General features: G+C 34.4%; 1 protein-coding gene across 4 annotated transcripts in view; it reads left to right on the top strand.

The window, feature by feature from the left end:
* Positions 1–18005, top strand: part of LOC119631503 (bifunctional heparan sulfate N-deacetylase/N-sulfotransferase) — a 104092-nt gene that overhangs the window by 76852 nt on the left and 9235 nt on the right. For all 4 annotated transcript variants that reach the window (XM_038023773.1, XM_038023771.1, XM_038023772.1 and 1 more), the window contains exons 4-5: positions 13859–15713; positions 16560–16912. In XM_038023773.1, coding sequence (XP_037879701.1) covers positions 13859–15713; positions 16560–16912 — 2208 coding nt within the window. The remainder of the gene's footprint in view (positions 1–13858; positions 15714–16559; positions 16913–18005) is intronic.

Consider the following 18005-nt stretch of genomic DNA (forward strand, 5'->3'; position numbering starts at 1 on the left):
AAAAAAAAAAAAAAAAAAAAAAAAAAAAAAACGAAAGAAAAATAAAGAAACTTAATTGGAAAAGTTTCCATTTCCATCTTTCAGTGCTTGCATCAGAGCAGCTAAAAATGCATTCAATCCAATCCTTCATTATTCTCAATCGTTTTAAATTAAATATAATTTCGGTATTATTTGCAAATTTATGTAACTATGATAGCATGAAACATACTTTTAGTAGATTTACTTATTTAAAGCTAACAAAAATATCCACATATTCTCAAACTTTTACCGAAGCACGTTCTACTATTGATTTTATCTTGATATACGACGATACCTGTTTGGTTTGGTGTTCTACGACAAATCCAAATGATTATTGTTCGACTCTCAATAAAAGCCATACGTTTAACTATATGTGCAGAGACACACATGTGTACAGCATACAGCAATACTCTCGAAACGAATTTAGCCCGCGCACAATTTTCTGCTCATTGAAGTTATACCTTCGCTTTTCTTCTTCTTTCTTTTTATGTTATGTATACAGTTAGTATTGTTTTGTTACACAGTAAATTAGCAATTTTTCAGGTTACACATTTGGGCTAATGTTCAATTCGGTGAATATACGGCATCTTCGCATTACAGATGTGATGATAAAGCGCAAACTTTCAAGATCCAATCTCCAAAAGTATACATAATGCGTTTAACTATTTGTGACATTTAAAAATTCTTCTTCCAAGCAATTTAAAAAAAATATTTCCAATATTTATGTGCTGTTTACCGGCTTGTACTATTACTATTTTCCTATAAATGTAGTCATATCATGCGATTAAAATGACCAGAGATACTCTTTTAGGTGTTAAGCGATTCCTTATATATATATATATATATATATTTTTTTTTTTTGTAGTAACCGAATATCAAATTTGTAGGAATGTAATAAGTAATGAGCAGAAGTACTTGAGAGAAAGGCCCATCTTGCATTATGTTAATCCATTGATTCATAATTGATTTTCTGAAACCCTTTTAAGCTTGTCCTACCTTTCTTCTACTAGGTTTCTGGGCATTCATTACTCATTCAGTACTCAAAGTGCCGGATGCAATTTTCGAAATATTGTGACAGGCCGAGCTATTTTGGAAACACGAAGTACGAAGGACAAAGACTATTTTGAAAGTGCATAGAATCGGACCATATTTACGACCAAAACCCACAAATAATTTTTTGCTATATTATGTAAACATTCTTAGAAGAGGAAAGAGTTTACAAGATTTAATTTCATCATTTTATATGGAAAATCGGTCCGCCATACAACATCGGTCCCACGAAAAACGTTGTCATAGAAAAGTAAGACTTTATATGGCAACAAATCTTGATCTTCAGTTATGAATTGTATTAGGCAAAGTAGGGTAGGATGCTTAACAATCGACCTTACCTGACTGTGTTTTTACTCTATACTCTTTATGAATATAGAAATAGAAAAGAATTACAAACTTAGATGCGTATTAATTGCTTTCGCATAAAAATTATTGGTTACTATTAGATGCTTGCGTAAATTCTTACCATCTTTATACACATCACCGAACGATGAGGGCTATATATATTTTGTCAAAACATTCGCAACGCTCAGAAGGAAGCATCAGAGGCCCCATTAAATATATATAGTTGTGGTCAGCATCAATTTATAAACCGATTTACGCATATTAATCTATCCGTCTGTCTGTCTGTCTGTCTGTCTGTCTGTCAGTATAGTGTCTGTTGTGAACATTCCATTGGCAGCAAATATGAAACTATCGACTTGAAATTTGCAGAAACATTGGAAGTTCATGCTCGTAGGTTGGTATTGAAAATGGACTATATTGGTAGAACGATACGTAGTACGAAAGTACTACGTAAAGTGAGAACATCTGCATTGCAGTTATCAGACAAATCTTATAGAGTCTTTCTAAACGAACATGGAACCTTATTTCGCGACGACTAGGAAAATATTGAAAAGAATAATGTTTATAGAAATTACTTACCAAAAATAATCCAATCATTTTATTTATATTGTTTTTTTTTTTTTTTCGACTTCTTAACGTCAGGCAATGCTGACTATTAATTACCCCACGCAGCTTTGCCTGCTACAATTTTTCATTTATTTTCGTGTTAACTCGATAGAAAATATACCTCGCGTCCATGAAATCGCTTACCTTGTATGAGAACTCTGATAGGTTGTGATGTCGAAAAGTGCGGATAGCAATGTGTTCCAAATCTGATGCAGTTCATTTTATATGTTAAATTATTAACTAAAATCAATTTTCAACAAATTTTTTTTTTTTGAGCTTCATACACACGCTCACCTTGATGAGGACGCTTACACCGAGTGCGATACACAAAATAGACACACACATGATCGAAATTTGGTTTACAGGTGATTTTTATGTGAAACTTGTATTATGAATCGGTTTTCATTTATTTTCACTTTCTGTAGGAGCGATTAAATGAAGATATATGATTTAAAAAAGCCTCAAAACCTATCCGATTGAAATTGTCCAGTTTTTTGAATGCGCAAAAACTACTCTTCACCATACTTCTGTCGGGAAAGGTTAGAGGTTGTAATTGCTAAAAAATGGCCCGATCCAATCTATTTGCAGTTAAAAGAAAATATCCTACTGTACCAAATTTCATCCAAAAAATGGAGAACCTATAGATCGCAGAATACATGGACAGACAAGTTTAAGTCGATTCCGAAAATGATTTTGAATCAATCTATCAATACTATAATGAAAAGTATGCCTATCTTAAATCCATCTTAATATACCCTCTAACACAGCTGGGATAAGTTATAAGTGCGCACGTTTCAAATGTCAATGGGAAAATTTTTTTTTTTTTTTTTTTTTTTTGTTAGATTTGCACAACAATCATTAACATCTGACACAAGTTTCGTATTACTCAGATTGTTAGTTTACACATTTTTGGGCGTCTTTTGTAATTCTGAGAAATTGTATATCGAACAAATAATTTAGAATAAATTTTGTTTAAAATAATTATATAAAATGTTGAAAATGTTAAAAAAAAGCAATCCGTTTAAAATTGAAAATCAACTTAATATCGATTGTTTTCTTCGATTGTCATCATATTCTTTATGATGAGTTTTTTTTTTTCAAGAGAAAAACTAGTTGGTAAACGATAACAATAACAAATTGGACGTTGTGTACGTTGTGAACGTATTCGAAAAAAAAGTGTATCTTAATTGCAAAAAAAAATTTCATGATTTTTTCATTAAGATGAAGAACTTTCGCGTTAAACTGTTCGCCATAAAACTGTTCGCGAAATTTTTAAATGAAAATCAAAGTAATGCTCCTTCATACAAGCATCGTATTCATCGTATGCTCCGTCATGTTTAATCACTTTTTCTTAAAACAAACCAAACATTAAAGGGAATTCGCTGACTGATTGCTTCGAAGAACTGTTACACCATTAGATACTCAACATTATAAACTCAAAAGTGTAATTTACATCCGGCTCGTATCACTTATTATTAATGACAGTCGCATCAATTTAATAAAAAAAAAAACCGAATGTTTGTTACATTGGTATTGTTAAAGGAAAAATTTCCCATATTTTTTGAACACAAGGTCGTACCGAAATAATTGCAAGCATTTAAGTGAAAAATGTGTGTGTCGTAAACGTAATTTTAATATAACGTAAGTTCTGGTCATTCAACTGAGAACTTTACCAATGTAAACAAGGGTTCAAGCTAATAATCATGATTACAGAAACATAAATAAATATGTTTATGTGCTTGATTGGCTTTTTATCTACCCATCCTTACATATATATGACTATGTTTATGTTCTTGTTTACGTTGCTTGACAACTACAACAACAAATGGAGTTGTCTGCATGGCATGCCTAAAAGCAAAGAGCAACATTCGTATTTGTGTGCATATAAAGCATAAATACGCATACGGAACACACACACACATATATATATATATATATGTGGTATATAGGAACGGCGCTTGATTTCAAATTGTGTTCATTTAAGTATTATTTTCCATAATATTAGACGATATGTGTTCAGGCTTACGGCTAAAACTAATCAGACATAACACATGTTTCTTCTTTTTTTTTTTTAGTGTTTCTTCATATCAAGCTAAACGATCCAATGCTTGTCCAGCATTTCGTTACCTTTTCTATAGAAAAATTTATCGAAACTTCCAAAATACATTTCAACTTTCCCAGTGATGTTACGCAAACTTTTTCCTTCAACCTTTCATCCTTTTGCAAACTGATAGGTAGTCGCAGGAAATTAGATCCAGTCTACACGGAAGGTGAACGAACAATTCGAATTGCGATTCGCGCGATTTCCCTTCCTTTTTTTTTTTTTTTAATTTCTTCTGCGTCATTCAAATCTATGTTCGCTATTTATCGCTTACCTCTCTCCAAGGCAGTCTCCGTATGTTTTGGCTGATCTGCATGGCTTTCAACAGATCCTTTCCACTCAATGGGGAAGTTTTATGCAAAATAGTGAATACACTCTTGATTTTGATATTTTTAGAAAGCCGGCTATCTACTGTACAACTTCACATTTTCTTTATCGAGAATAATTTTCCGGATTTGTTGTATGTACTCTAGTATAACCGCCTCCTGCACGTGTAATTCGCGCTAGGTTCACCATCATCGATATGTTTATGTTCTTGTTTTCAACGGAGAAGGGTAATGATCTTTCCCATCAAAAAAGAAAAAAAAAAAATATATTTAATCAAAGCACAAATTGTGAATTTATTTTTACTTTGAAAATAATACAATTTTGCGTCACAGAAACCAATGTAATCCATAAAGGAATGCTCGAAAAGTCCTGAAATTTTGATAGGTCTCGTCTTTGGCTTCACACTCTCTAAAAATGATATGGATTTTTGGTGAAAAGTGATATTAACTATTATCGATCGATGTGTAACTTCTACTAACAGGAATGATCACTGAGCGTCCGCATCGCGTAACAGATAATTAGCCGCCATTAAGACAATCATTGAAATAAAGAACGATTACGCGTCTCTCGCTTCTTTTCCCTTCAAACACTTATTGATGTAATACTGATATAGACCTGGCAGACTACATATGCTTATGAACCATCAATCAACGATTGATGAACATGAGAGAATCTCGCGTTACTTAAGAATAATTAGACAATTCATTGCAAATCTGCCGCTCTATCATTCATTAATGGGAATAAAACTCAAACAAGCTAAAAAAAAAAAGAAGAAAAGTAAACCCACAATGCGGTTTTTATATGTACAATTAGACCGCTTGCACCCTGGAATGAATTGCTTTGCTAGCTATTGTCATCAAATCGGAAAACAAAAACAAATTGGCTAGCAGAAGTCACCCACTATTGACAGAGGTTGTATTGAAGCGTCCCTTTCACTTTGCAGCCTATTCGACTTGTGTTGTTAGATAAGCGATTCCGGATGTTAGGCTTTGTTTGTCCGACTGTTTCCGTGTTTTGTCCGCAAAGGATATTAATAAATGTCCAAAACAAAAAACATGGGTGTGTGAGATGTGACTTGCATGTTTCGCATCCAACGCGATCGCCAAGGCATAGGTTAGGTCTGAAGACGTCTTAATCAACTTAATGCAACGATCACTTGAGTTGTGAAGGAACTATGTTTTCACTCGCTGTTCAGGTAAAGCACGCATGACGGCTGAGTGTTACTATATTGCTTCACTGGGTTTCACTGGGTCACATCATCAGCAATTCCTGTTTCAGCGATCTCATAGGCCACGCGCTATTGTTTCATTCCGCAAATTAATAAATGATAACATGACAGAAAGCTAACCAAAGCATGTAATCATTTTTTTTTTTTTTTGCGATTAATTTGACTTATCAATATTATACTTGTACGTATGTATTCCTTTTCTGGAATCTAAAAAAATGCTTTTAATTAAAGTCAAAATTCTTGCAATGATAGTGTCAACCTACCATGATTTACATTATATGTTAGTTCGTCTCGAATTGTTGAGCAGGCAAAGTTATCTAACAACTAATAAATTCTTGAAAATGTATAAACATATGAAACAGGAATGCAAAAGGGGGACTTGCAAAGTTATCCAGCTGCTAACATAAAAAGAACAGATGCTCACAAGTGCATGCATATGTCAATTAAATGTGTACAATAAAAAGAAACGTTTCATTTTTCTGAGAAACAAAAGTCCAAATATCATAATATGCAGGCAGGGTTGAATTGTTTTATGCCCGATACCGATATGGTTACATTTTACAAAAACAAAAAAAAAAAAAAAACAAAAAAAAAGTGCATGCGCACATCGACATTCGATGCTCGGTACAAAACTCTTGGCAACTGAATTATAATGTTGGCGCCAAAAAGGCTTATTATTCGATTCAAATTTATTGTTAGCTCAGCCATTTTTTCTTAAACAATTATTGTCGGATATAGAATAGATATGTCGCATAGCAATGCCCTGAGAGCGAAAGTGTGTGTGTGGATGACTCATTGAAGCAAAATCGCTATTTATTGAGAATGTCAATATAAGTCTTTGAAGAGGTTTTCAATAAAATTAATTACCTATGTATTTATAATAAAGTATTGTTCATCGCTAGTTCATATATCTTCCAGTTTGTAGGGAGAATATGCGATTTCCGTGCCTAAAGACAACATAACTCTGTTAAGGCTATCAATAAAAGGGCTCCTTTTCTAGGTACCGTCGTAGAGATGAGAACACTGTCCGCGCACACTGTATAGATGATAGCGATAGCTTGCAATGAGTATTTTTCAGAAGGAGTAATGTGTTCTGATAGCATCGACACCGTATTTCATGTTGGTATTGCTAACCTTTTATGATCGAGTTTTTTCATATGAGGCGGAACTTTATCATGTTAGGAAATCATGTTAAAGATGGGACTTCTTGTATATTGTGCTTTAATATTCGGCCCAACTGCATTCGACAGCGTTAAACTGGAATAAACTGTAAGCCACAACACGTAAATAACCCTCCCACCCCAACCCCATCCCAAATAAGACCACCATAGATATTTAGCTATATCCGTGATATTGGCAGTTCGCCTTGCTTGTATGTCGCTTATTTACACTTTCAATATCGTATCGGGTCCCTTGTACAGCACCATACAGTCATAAGTAAGCAGTAATATTTTCGGAAATTTACTGAAAAAACGATGGTTCCCGTCAATGGTGTTTCTCTCACAAAAAAACTTTAGCGGTTCACAACTCCAAAACACTGCGCCAAGTACGCTGCAGGGGAATAACTTGTGCTGGCGCCTGAACATTGTAGATAATGCTTGCATATGCAGAAGCTCAGCATCCTCTTGGAGAACAGCACGAACTTATTCTCATTTTTTCTTATTTGAATTCGAGTTTTATGATTTCTGCATTTTGTGTAATCCTAGTAATCTGAGAGCTGATCATTAACGTTTACTTTCATTTTTCATTTTACGAATTCTTCCAATCTTATAATTGAAAAATAAATAGATTTGTGTTCTACGCGGGAATATTCGGATAAGCGTTTCTCTTGATCGTTAGTTAATCTTAACTAACTAATGGAAAATTTGTACGCACATCATCGTGTAGTGGCCGTCTCTTCACGGTACCTCTTAAAATTCGTAAATAAAATGATTGGATGATTAAAATTAACTGCTTCGTCGTCTCGGCAACATTGGGTTAATAAATTGAATTTTTCTTTAAATGCTAAGGGGAGATTCATCTTTTCGATGATTACTGTCATATGACGGCTTGTCGGGCCAGATGTCTATATTTTATGAAGCATTTCGGTCCACGTACGCTAAATGAAAGTTAAAGTTAGCTTTTTGTTAAATAAACTTCCAAGAAATATTTCAACACCACGACGACCAAGTAGAAAATTTTTGGGAAAAAGTCATCACGTGACGTGAGAAACAATCTCACAGTATTATTAATCGAACTCTTAATGTGAATTGCTATTCGTACAGTTTCACTCTGGTCTTTATTTTATATCCTTAAATATGTAAAGGTGGCCCGGAAGCAAATCGCTATTAAAACTTAAAAGTGTGCGTCAATAGCGATTGCTAGATGAAAAAATGCGTCTTTTCTTTTATGCAAATGCTCCTCATTTCAGTCGCATAAAATGATGGGAATTGCGTTGCGTTGTCAAAATCGCTTGCCATATTTCTTCATTCATTCATTCATTCATTCATTCATTCATTCGCTCATTCTGCAATAATTTGAATATAGTTTTAAGAGCTTAGCATTTTGACTGGCGGGTATTCAAAATTCGCCTTAAGGCGAATACATTTTTCTAAATTTATTGTTTCCATTAAAGCGTTTCAAAATGCCATAAAAGGATTTAATTTTTCATTCTATGTTGAAACATGTTTTGCAGTGGAGAGTTAACCGTTAGTTGTTTTCCGTCGTCGTTTTATTTTCCCATTTATTTTTCCTCTTTTTATTTTACCGCATCAGCAATATGTATACGCAAACATACACACAAATCTTTTAAAACATTTGGCTGAAATATATTTAACTTGCAAATGTATGAACCGAGGGATCTCTATATGTTTAAACATCTGCCTCAATTTTGGCTATTTGGTAAAAAAAAAAAAAAAAAAAATTGATCATAAATCTATTTTGAAATTTTTCTTTTTACAAGATTCATTCTTCTCCTTCTCCTACTCCTCTTTTCTTTTTTTTTTTGTTTTTTTTTTTAATAATATTTCGGTACGTTTTGCATTATTTTTATTCCACACCTAATTTTTCCTTGGAAAAACTGAAAATAAAAATTTCACTTTAGACTCACGCAAAATATTTATGAAAGGCGTCATGCAATGAATGCATTGTAGTACGTAGTGCCATCAGTTAAAAAGTATGGTTTTTATAAAATGTTCATTTCGTCCTGTTATAGGCAATATAGTATGCGCTGCTGCAGATGTTGTCGTCATCGTTATTATATTTGTTATTGTACGGCATAATAATTTAGAAAATGTTTTATATAAAATATTATAAATAATTTCAAGCATGTTTTGCGGTAATGACGGTCTCGTCTGGTAATAGTAGAAAAACTATAACGAAACATACACATACACACACACACACACACAGAGACAATTAAAACATTAAACATACCAATAGTATGTGTAATCACGACGTTTAAATTACCTATAAAATTCTAAAAATATTGCATTAATTTTGCATTTTTTTTTTTTTTTTTTTTTTTTTTTTTGTTAATTGTTTTGCAAGCTTTTATAACCGCAATCTTTGTGGTTTCAATGATGGCAGTGCCCTGCTCACTTTTGATCCGGCCTTCAATACACTCTACGTTCCAATTAACTGAAACTCGTTATTCGAAATTTTTAAAGCTTAAATTGCTTATGAAAGGAACAACACATATGGGCGAGAAAAATTCTAAAAAGATAGCTTCCACAAAGCCCTAACAATGGCTCAGTGACACGGACAGTCAAATAGGTTCGGCCTCATTAAAATTGTAAAAAGTGAAAAATTGTTTTGCAATGTAATAATAAATCGTATCTCTTGAGATTGGAAATAAAATACGAATTAATTTTTATATAGAACAAGATTAAATGGATGGAAATTGATGAGCGCATCGTTATTGTGAAGAAGAAATCCGGCCGCATTTCTAGATCTACCACAAAACTTCATCATGAATGCTTTAAAGTTTTTAACTACCGCCTACCAACATAAAACAAAATACACCTATAAAGTAGAGGTAAAGAACACGCTTAACTTAGTATAACCCCAGACTCGATAGTAGGTGTAGAGAAAACACCAAAAAATACATAACGCATACAATGTCTGAAAATTTTCATGCAATTTTTGTTGATTAAATAATTCATGCAATTTATGTAATATTGGGGCTGCCCTGCATTTTAAGTTGGCCAAAGGATACCTAATTGTTTTCTAATTGATCGCTTCGAAAGTTTGCGTGTAGGCTTACTTTCTAACTTTTTCGTTTTTTAAAGACTGCAAAATACATCTTTGGCCCCAATGCTCACAAATGTTCACAAATGCTCTTATAGAAAAAAGTCTGGAGAGATCAGTTCCTTCCAATCGATGGTCTATTCTTTTCATTTCTCTTTATGTTTAACTTAACTCAACGGTATGCGATATACATCTGCTGGGAACATTTACGTTGACTAAGAACATGATCCGACAATAACTATTCCCGGATAGGCTACTATGAACGTGTGTAGAGAACTTATGACGACATTGTAATTCATCGGGAATATGTGTACTACTTAGTGTCATTAGAAAAATAAAAGAACAAATTGTAGAATTTCACTCTTTGCACCCTTTGGCTGTTATTATAACGAAACGTAACAAAATAATTATTAAAATTACGCATGAATTGCTTTACATTTTTCAACAGCTCCGCTCAAGGCAGTAAGGGTAAGGATGCTTTAAATAAAATTATACAATAAATAAATGCATCACTAACGCAGTTATAATAATATTATGACGCATTCTCAACTTTCACGCACTCTACTCCAATTTTATTTTATAGATTATCTTACGTAAGAAATCCTGCCTTGTATTTATATGCTACATGGTACATGGTAATGACATCCTCTACTTGAAACAGTAAACGTCCGAACGCTTTGTCCTTCGCAGTTCTGTTTCCAATTTTTTAAAGAACCTTTTCCCATAACCTGCGCTTTTTTCATATCACTACCACGAGTTTGAGTGGTATGCCGACTGTCGAATTTTGCTTTGGCACCTTTTGCTCAGCTCTCTCAACCGCACTTCAATTTAATGCCTAGGTACCCAGCATATCTTAGATTGCTTCTCTTCTATTCCGTTCGCAAATGTTTCACTCATTAGCGGCTTCACAACTCAGAAATTTCCCATTAACTGTATTGTCGTTTCGTTTGTTTGGTTGCTATAGCACATAGATCAGTTTTCAGTATACATGTGGGGGGCATTCTATGTCTTTGGTATATTAAATTTGTTAAGGTTGTATGCAACACCCAGGAAGGACTTGAAATGAACCCAACTGTTATTATACCAATTAAAGTTTGTATGTCCGTTTCTCCATTTCGAAAGTATTCTAATGAAACTTGATACACTGAGGTGTTTTCGCCCATAAACGAACATTATTGAGAATGGTTTGCATCGACCCACTTTTTCGATCACTTACCATATAACGCCGTATTTCGACAAGTCGGTAAACGACGTATTAAACGACGATAAAGTGACGCAGGTTATTTAGTGGAGAGCGTTGGTCAACCATAAAGTAAACGAAAATCCTTGTTGTTGTTGTTGATACAAAAACAAAAAAAAATTCTCTTTTACGCGAAATACGTCGAAGTTGCTTCCTTACCTAACTTGCACAATAATAAATTTAAATCGCATATATTACGTAAAGTGAAAATTCAAGAATTTTCAAATTATATAAATATGTATATGTGATTTTATTTATTTACTTTTTTTAAATAAAGTTGAAAAAATTCTTTCTCTTTTTTTTTGAAACGTATTTGTTAAGGAAGTAATATTCAGAAATTACATTTCTCTTATTTGACTAAGCTAAGTGTGGAATTGACATTATGATTTTCTTTACTTTGATATATAGAGTGGCATTTGCAATAAGTAAATCCTCGCTGGTAACGCGATAGTCGTCCGTTTAGATGTACAATTCATTGCCATATTGTGTTTAATGAAAATATAAATATACGCCTTATTTATATATAACTAACTATATATATACATACATAAAATATATATATATAGTCGGTCAATAAGTACGAGGAATAAGTAACAACAGATATTATTATTACTTGCAAAATTCAAGTACATTAGCGAATTTTGTCTCCATCAGCTATGATATAATCAGTGCACCGCTGGTTCGGCATTTCGATCCGACCTTTCATAAAACGTTGGTTCAGAACCGTCAAAGTGGATTGCAATTTTCGTAATGAACTCACCATTTTATCGAAGCGTTTTCTCCTAAGCATCCTTTTGAGATTCGGAAAGTGATGACAGTCGCCAAATATCCGATCTGGAGATTACGGCGAATGTTACAGGAATTCGAGCTACGATTCACTCAATATTTTTATTGCAACCATCAAACTATCGAAGGTCCACCTGCTTTTTACCTCACCTTTGGGATCTTTCTGGCAATTTTATTCTTCATTCGAACAAATATTCGCTACTCGTTGCTTCTCTTTCTTCAATTTACTTGATGAATAGAACCTAATCCGCATCTGAACATTTTTACTTTTTCGATGGTTTTCACCGCATCCTTTCTACTCAACATCAATTCAATTTAGGAGTGTGGCGGCAGACCCACATTTCACCCACTTTCACATACCGAGTTTTATTGTTCCAAAAGAGCTTCGAATCAGTCGCATGTTGACATTTTTATCCCACTGTGCAGACGAACTTTCTCTTGCCCAAATTTTCTGCTTCTTCACTTTTCTAAAGCGTCAACTACCTTATATACAACTTCACATTTTCGTTATCGAGATTAATTTTCGAGATTTCTTTGATGTTTTCTAATGCAACCGCTGTGTACTACGTCATTTAAAATCAGCCAACCACCAAGAAATCTTACCTTTGACGGAGAAGAGTAGTGAATTTTTCCATCAAAAAACAATATTTAATCAATGAACAAATTTTCAATTCAAAAATGAACTGAAATTTTGATAGTCCTCGCTTTATCGTTGATATTCTCTGAAAATAATATGAATTTTTGTCAACGACGACATACGTATACGTAAATCCGTGTACTTATTGTCCGACATGGGATGTACATATATATAGTATATATATATCTCTATATTCTATGTATATCAGACGCAAGCACGAACACATTACGTATAAACGTCTCGTTGTTTTTCCGTTATATTATAAAATTTGGTGCCCGTGTTTCGTTTTTAGCGGAAGTATGCAACACACAAAATCATTCGATGTCAACAGAAAACAATTTATTCCTACATTCACAATTATAAACGCATACATATACATACCTCGTTCAACATAAAGCATCAAACGGTGCAAAGCTCCCGCGCACTGTCGTTCCTCTACACCAATAACTATTACAATTTCAATGTTTATGCACTTATAAAGAACGAACAATCTTACAAACTTATCTGCATGCATACTACTGTACATTCCACTAGTTATGTATGTTTTTAGGACAATATCAAAATGCGAATTTCTAGTCGGTTTAGTGGAGTGGGCTGCACGAGCAGCATATGCACACCACACCGTGAACATAACAGTATGGCATTTTCTTCTTCTAGTTTTATGTTGACATAGAAGTTCTTGGCAATCGTTGACTCACTCACTAACTGTCTAACTAAATACCCTAGAAAAGCTTCACCTCTACCGGTTAGTGTTGAACTGTCATTCACAAAAATAAAAATAAAAAAAAAATTAAAAAAAAAAAAAAAAATATGAGAAAAAAGCAAAAATTGTGGCATTGTTTGTTTTTACTGGTGTTTTTTGTTCCACTTTTCCTTGGCTCGTTTCTCATTTCATCATAAAATGGCAAACATCACGATTTTGGCGAGCATATGTTTATGTATGTGTTCTTGTGTATACCGTTTTTTTTTTTTCTTACTTGTGTAGGAACACAATGTAAATAAATCCTGTTATACATGGTCAGTGATGCGCGAAAATTGCATATGGATTTCATAGTCCATCCGTTATTAAAAACGGAAGCAGTAGTAACGAAACCCGGTTTTATTGTGGTGCACCTTCAAGTTCATTTGGAAACTCTTTTTCTAAAAATAAATAAATAAATAAATAAATAAATAAATGAATAAAATATATGAAGAAAAGATTTTCACCGCAATTATAATGAAATTAAATTTAAATTATCTTTCATGTTGAAAATAGTTGTGTTTTGTTAAAAAAAAGCTTTCCTCTCGTTTCAGATATAAAATCGAAGTAGCTGGTAAGAGTCTACCATCGTTAACGAATTTGGATAAGGGTCGTTACGGCGTCATAGTGTTCGAGAATCTTGACAAGTATTTGCATATGGATAAATGGAATCGTGAATTACTTGATAAATATTGTCGCGAGTATTCGGTGGGTGTTATTGGATTTGTTAGTCCCAGCGAAGAGACGTTAGTAGCTGCCCAACTACGAGGATTTCCTGTATTTGTCCATACAAATTTGCGGTTACGTGACGCCAGCTTAAATCCGGCTTCGCCGGTATTGCGTTTAACTCGGGCCGGCGAAACAGCTTGGGGTGCCTTGCCCGGCGATGATTGGGCCGTATTTCAACATAATCATTCAACTTATGAGCCCATAGAATGGGCTCAACGCAATTCGCAGGACTACCCTTCAGACAGTGGTGGTCAAGTGCATTTACCTTTAACGACCGTCCTTCAGGATCATGGTCAATTAGACGGTATTAAGCGTATACTTTTTGGTAGCAATTTGCATTTTTGGCTGCATCGACTACTCTTCCTTGATGCCTTGTCATATCTCAGCCATGGGCAACTAAGTTTGAGTTTGGAACGTATGATATTAGTTGATATTGATGATATTTTTGTAGGGGAGAAAGGAACCCGTCTACGACCTGATGATGTAAGAGCATTGATAGCTACTCAAAAAATTATTGCTTCGATGGTACCGGGTTTCCGATTCAATTTGGGCTTTTCGGGCAAATATCATCACCATGGAACGCATGAGGAAAATCTTGGCGATGATTTTCTGTTGCAAAATGTACACGAGTTCACTTGGTTTTCACATATGTGGAAACATCAACAGCCGCACTTGTACGATAATATTACATTATTGATATCGGAAATGCAATTAAACCACGCTTTTGCGGAAGATCACAACATTCCTACGACCTCGGGATATTCAATATCGCCTCACCATTCGGGTGTGTACCCGGCCCATGAGATATTGTACGAGGCTTGGCAAAAAGTTTGGAATATAAAAGTAACTTCCACCGAAGAATATCCACACTTAAGGCCGGCGCGACTTAGAAGGGGATTTATACACCGCAATATTATGGTTTTGCCACGACAAACCTGTGGCTTGTTCACTCACACAATGTACATTGATCGTTATCCCGGTGGCCGTGATAAATTAGACGAATCGATACAAGGCGGCGAATTATTCCAGACAATCGTCTATAATCCAATTAACATTTTTATGACGCACATGTCCAATTACGGATCGGATCGTTTGGCTCTTTACACCTTTCAGTCGGTCATCAAGTTCCTGCAGTGTTGGACTAACTTAAAATTAGCCTCAGCTCCGCCCATACAATTGGCCGAAATGTACTTTCGCCTGCATCCCGAAGAAGTTGACCCAGTCTGGGGTAATCCCTGCGACGATCCCAGGCATCGTAAAATCTGGTCAAAAAGCAAAAATTGTGATTCCTTACCAAAATTTTTGGTTATCGGACCGCAGAAAACAGGCACCACTGCTCTTTATACATTCCTTTCGATGCACTCCAGTATTGCTAGTAATGTACCCAGTCCTGACAGCTTTGAAGAAATACAATTTTTCAATGGTAAAAACTATTATCGTGGTTTGGATTGGTACATGGATTTTTTCCCAATGGACACAAATGCCAGCACAATACGTTACATGTTCGAGAAGAGCGCCACATATTTTGACGGCGAAACGGTACCAAAACGGGCACACGCCTTGTTACCACATGCAAAAATTGTAACCATTCTCATTTCGCCTGCTAAGCGGGCCTATTCCTGGTACCAACATCAACGCGCACACAGCGATGCGATTGCGAATAATTATAGCTTCTATCAGGTTCGTTTCCCTGCTCACACATTTTTACTAAATCATTGAAAATTAATTGACAAATTATAACATTTGGAATAGTGATGAAGCAAGTGCGCTTTTCATCTGTTTTGATTACGATAACGGCCTCTTTATATCTTCATATTAGCTAAGCAACTTATATACAAGAATTTTGAAAAATGATTCGTTAAAATTGTTATTGCTTTTATACTTAAAAGCCAATCATTAATAAATTTCCTCTCTTATCATCAGGGTATTTGAATCCTATTTGTGATGTCTGAACTGCCACTTATCCGCAAACTACCATCACAAGAGGTAATTATTAGGGATTTTCAATGTCAATGAGCGGAGACAGTGTTGCCTTAATTCAAACATAACGCAATGTACATAGGCACGTAGTCGTTATGGTAAATCTGGTAATCTATGGGATTTCTTTTTTATAAGAAACTTTATATATATATATAAACGACCGATTGACACCAACATTCCTAAAATGGGGAAATTGTCATTTTAATAGGATTGTTATCATTGTAGCTTGAGACATAAACATGAAGAAGAAAAAGAATTTTGAAGAAAGTTCTCGACATTATCTATAGAGAAGACTTATCCGCCTGAGTGGCCGAGTAGGTAAGAACGTCGACTTTCAACTCAATGGTCGTGGGTTCAAATCTCAAGTGCGGTAGAGTTTTTAATAAGGACATATAAGCCACAAATCTATTGGCTTAGTCCATCTCTGTTCAACAACCAAAAAAAAAAAAAAAAAAAAAAAAAATAGAGAAGACTTGATACTTAGGAATAATTTTGATAAAAAATTTTATGAATTTCATAGTAAAAAACATTTACACATTTTTACAGGTTATAACAGCAGCCGATACAGCACCTAAGGCACTCAGAGATTTACGTAATCGCTGCCTTAATCCTGGTAAATATGCACAATATCTGGAACGTTGGCTCTCTTATTATACCGCCCAACAATTGCACATCATTGATGGCGAGCAGTTGCGCCTGAATCCCGTCGATGTAATGAACGACTTACAACGTTTTTTGAAAATTCAACCGGCCTTCGATTATTCAAATCGTTTACGATATGATATTAAAAAAGGATTCTATTGTCAAATTGTCAACGAGAAACGTAACAAATGCTTAGGAAAATCAAAGGGACGCCAATATCCGCCCATGGATGAACGCAGTGCTAAACTATTACAAAGGTAAAAAAAAAGAGAAAAAAAAGAAAGAAAGAACAAAGAATAACAAAATCTGGCAAAGGAAAGCTTTGAAGCATCATTTTATACTTTTTTTTTTTATTTTCTAATCTTTTATCGATTCATCGGTTCATTTCACGCGTAATAAGACAATGAAAAAATGTATATTTTCTAGCTGGAATTGCAAATTTTAATCACTCATTGCCGACGTATATACGTTCCTTGTTCTTCTTCAACTTTTCGAGTAAAAGTGCGTAGCGAGTAGAGACAGAGTTTGACTAGCCTGGTTACCTGTACGTTGTAATCATGGCTATAATCTCAAAATTTTTACCTACGACACCAAACCTAATCTCATTGAACTCTTGTTGAACTCTTAAAGCTCTTAAAGCTTAATCGAATCATTGATTCATCAACAGTTGGCAAAAAACTGCCCGGATCGACATTTTAGCCTGAATATTAAAGCTTTTGCTTTATGTCTGTCAAGTGTGAAAATTGCCTAAATCAGAACTAAAGTTCATCGACAGTTACTGCATATAAGGCCAAGGCAAGTGTTTTGCAATTACCTGCAAAAGTTCCACTTTCCTTAGATCTAGACAAAAAAATTTAGTTTCTAAACCTTTACTGGCTTCTCCAAATCGAAACGTATTCCTTTCGAATGCGAGATATCTTAAAATACATCACTGATCGAATTGGGGTCAGAATTTTCACAAGCGTAGTCGTGCTGCGAATTAATGAAGAGAAAAAGAAGTGAGTTATTGAGATGGAGTTACTGGAAGCTTAAGACTTTTTTTTTTTTAGTTAGACTCTATTCTTCGTTTCATTTAAAGCGGTTTGGTTTTTTACCTAAAAAAAAAAAAACTATAACAGCCCTTGAAATGTTACCTACAAACTGTACAATCACCTGTGATTCAGTGAAAGATTGTATTATTTAATCTTTAGTCTGAATGCTTTGATATGATAATGTTGGCGGACACTTAAAAAAAAAAACTGTACATGCACCCAATACTTTCTGATCACAGTATACCCCCCACTGTATTTTTACTTTGTATTTTATTGCTGCATACATAAGACATTGTCAAAATGAGAAGTAAAATAAACA

This window comes from Glossina fuscipes, unplaced genomic scaffold (assembly GCF_014805625.2).
Source record: "Glossina fuscipes isolate IAEA_lab_2018 unplaced genomic scaffold, Yale_Gfus_2 1, whole genome shotgun sequence".
Taxonomy (NCBI): domain Eukaryota; kingdom Metazoa; phylum Arthropoda; class Insecta; order Diptera; family Glossinidae; genus Glossina; species Glossina fuscipes.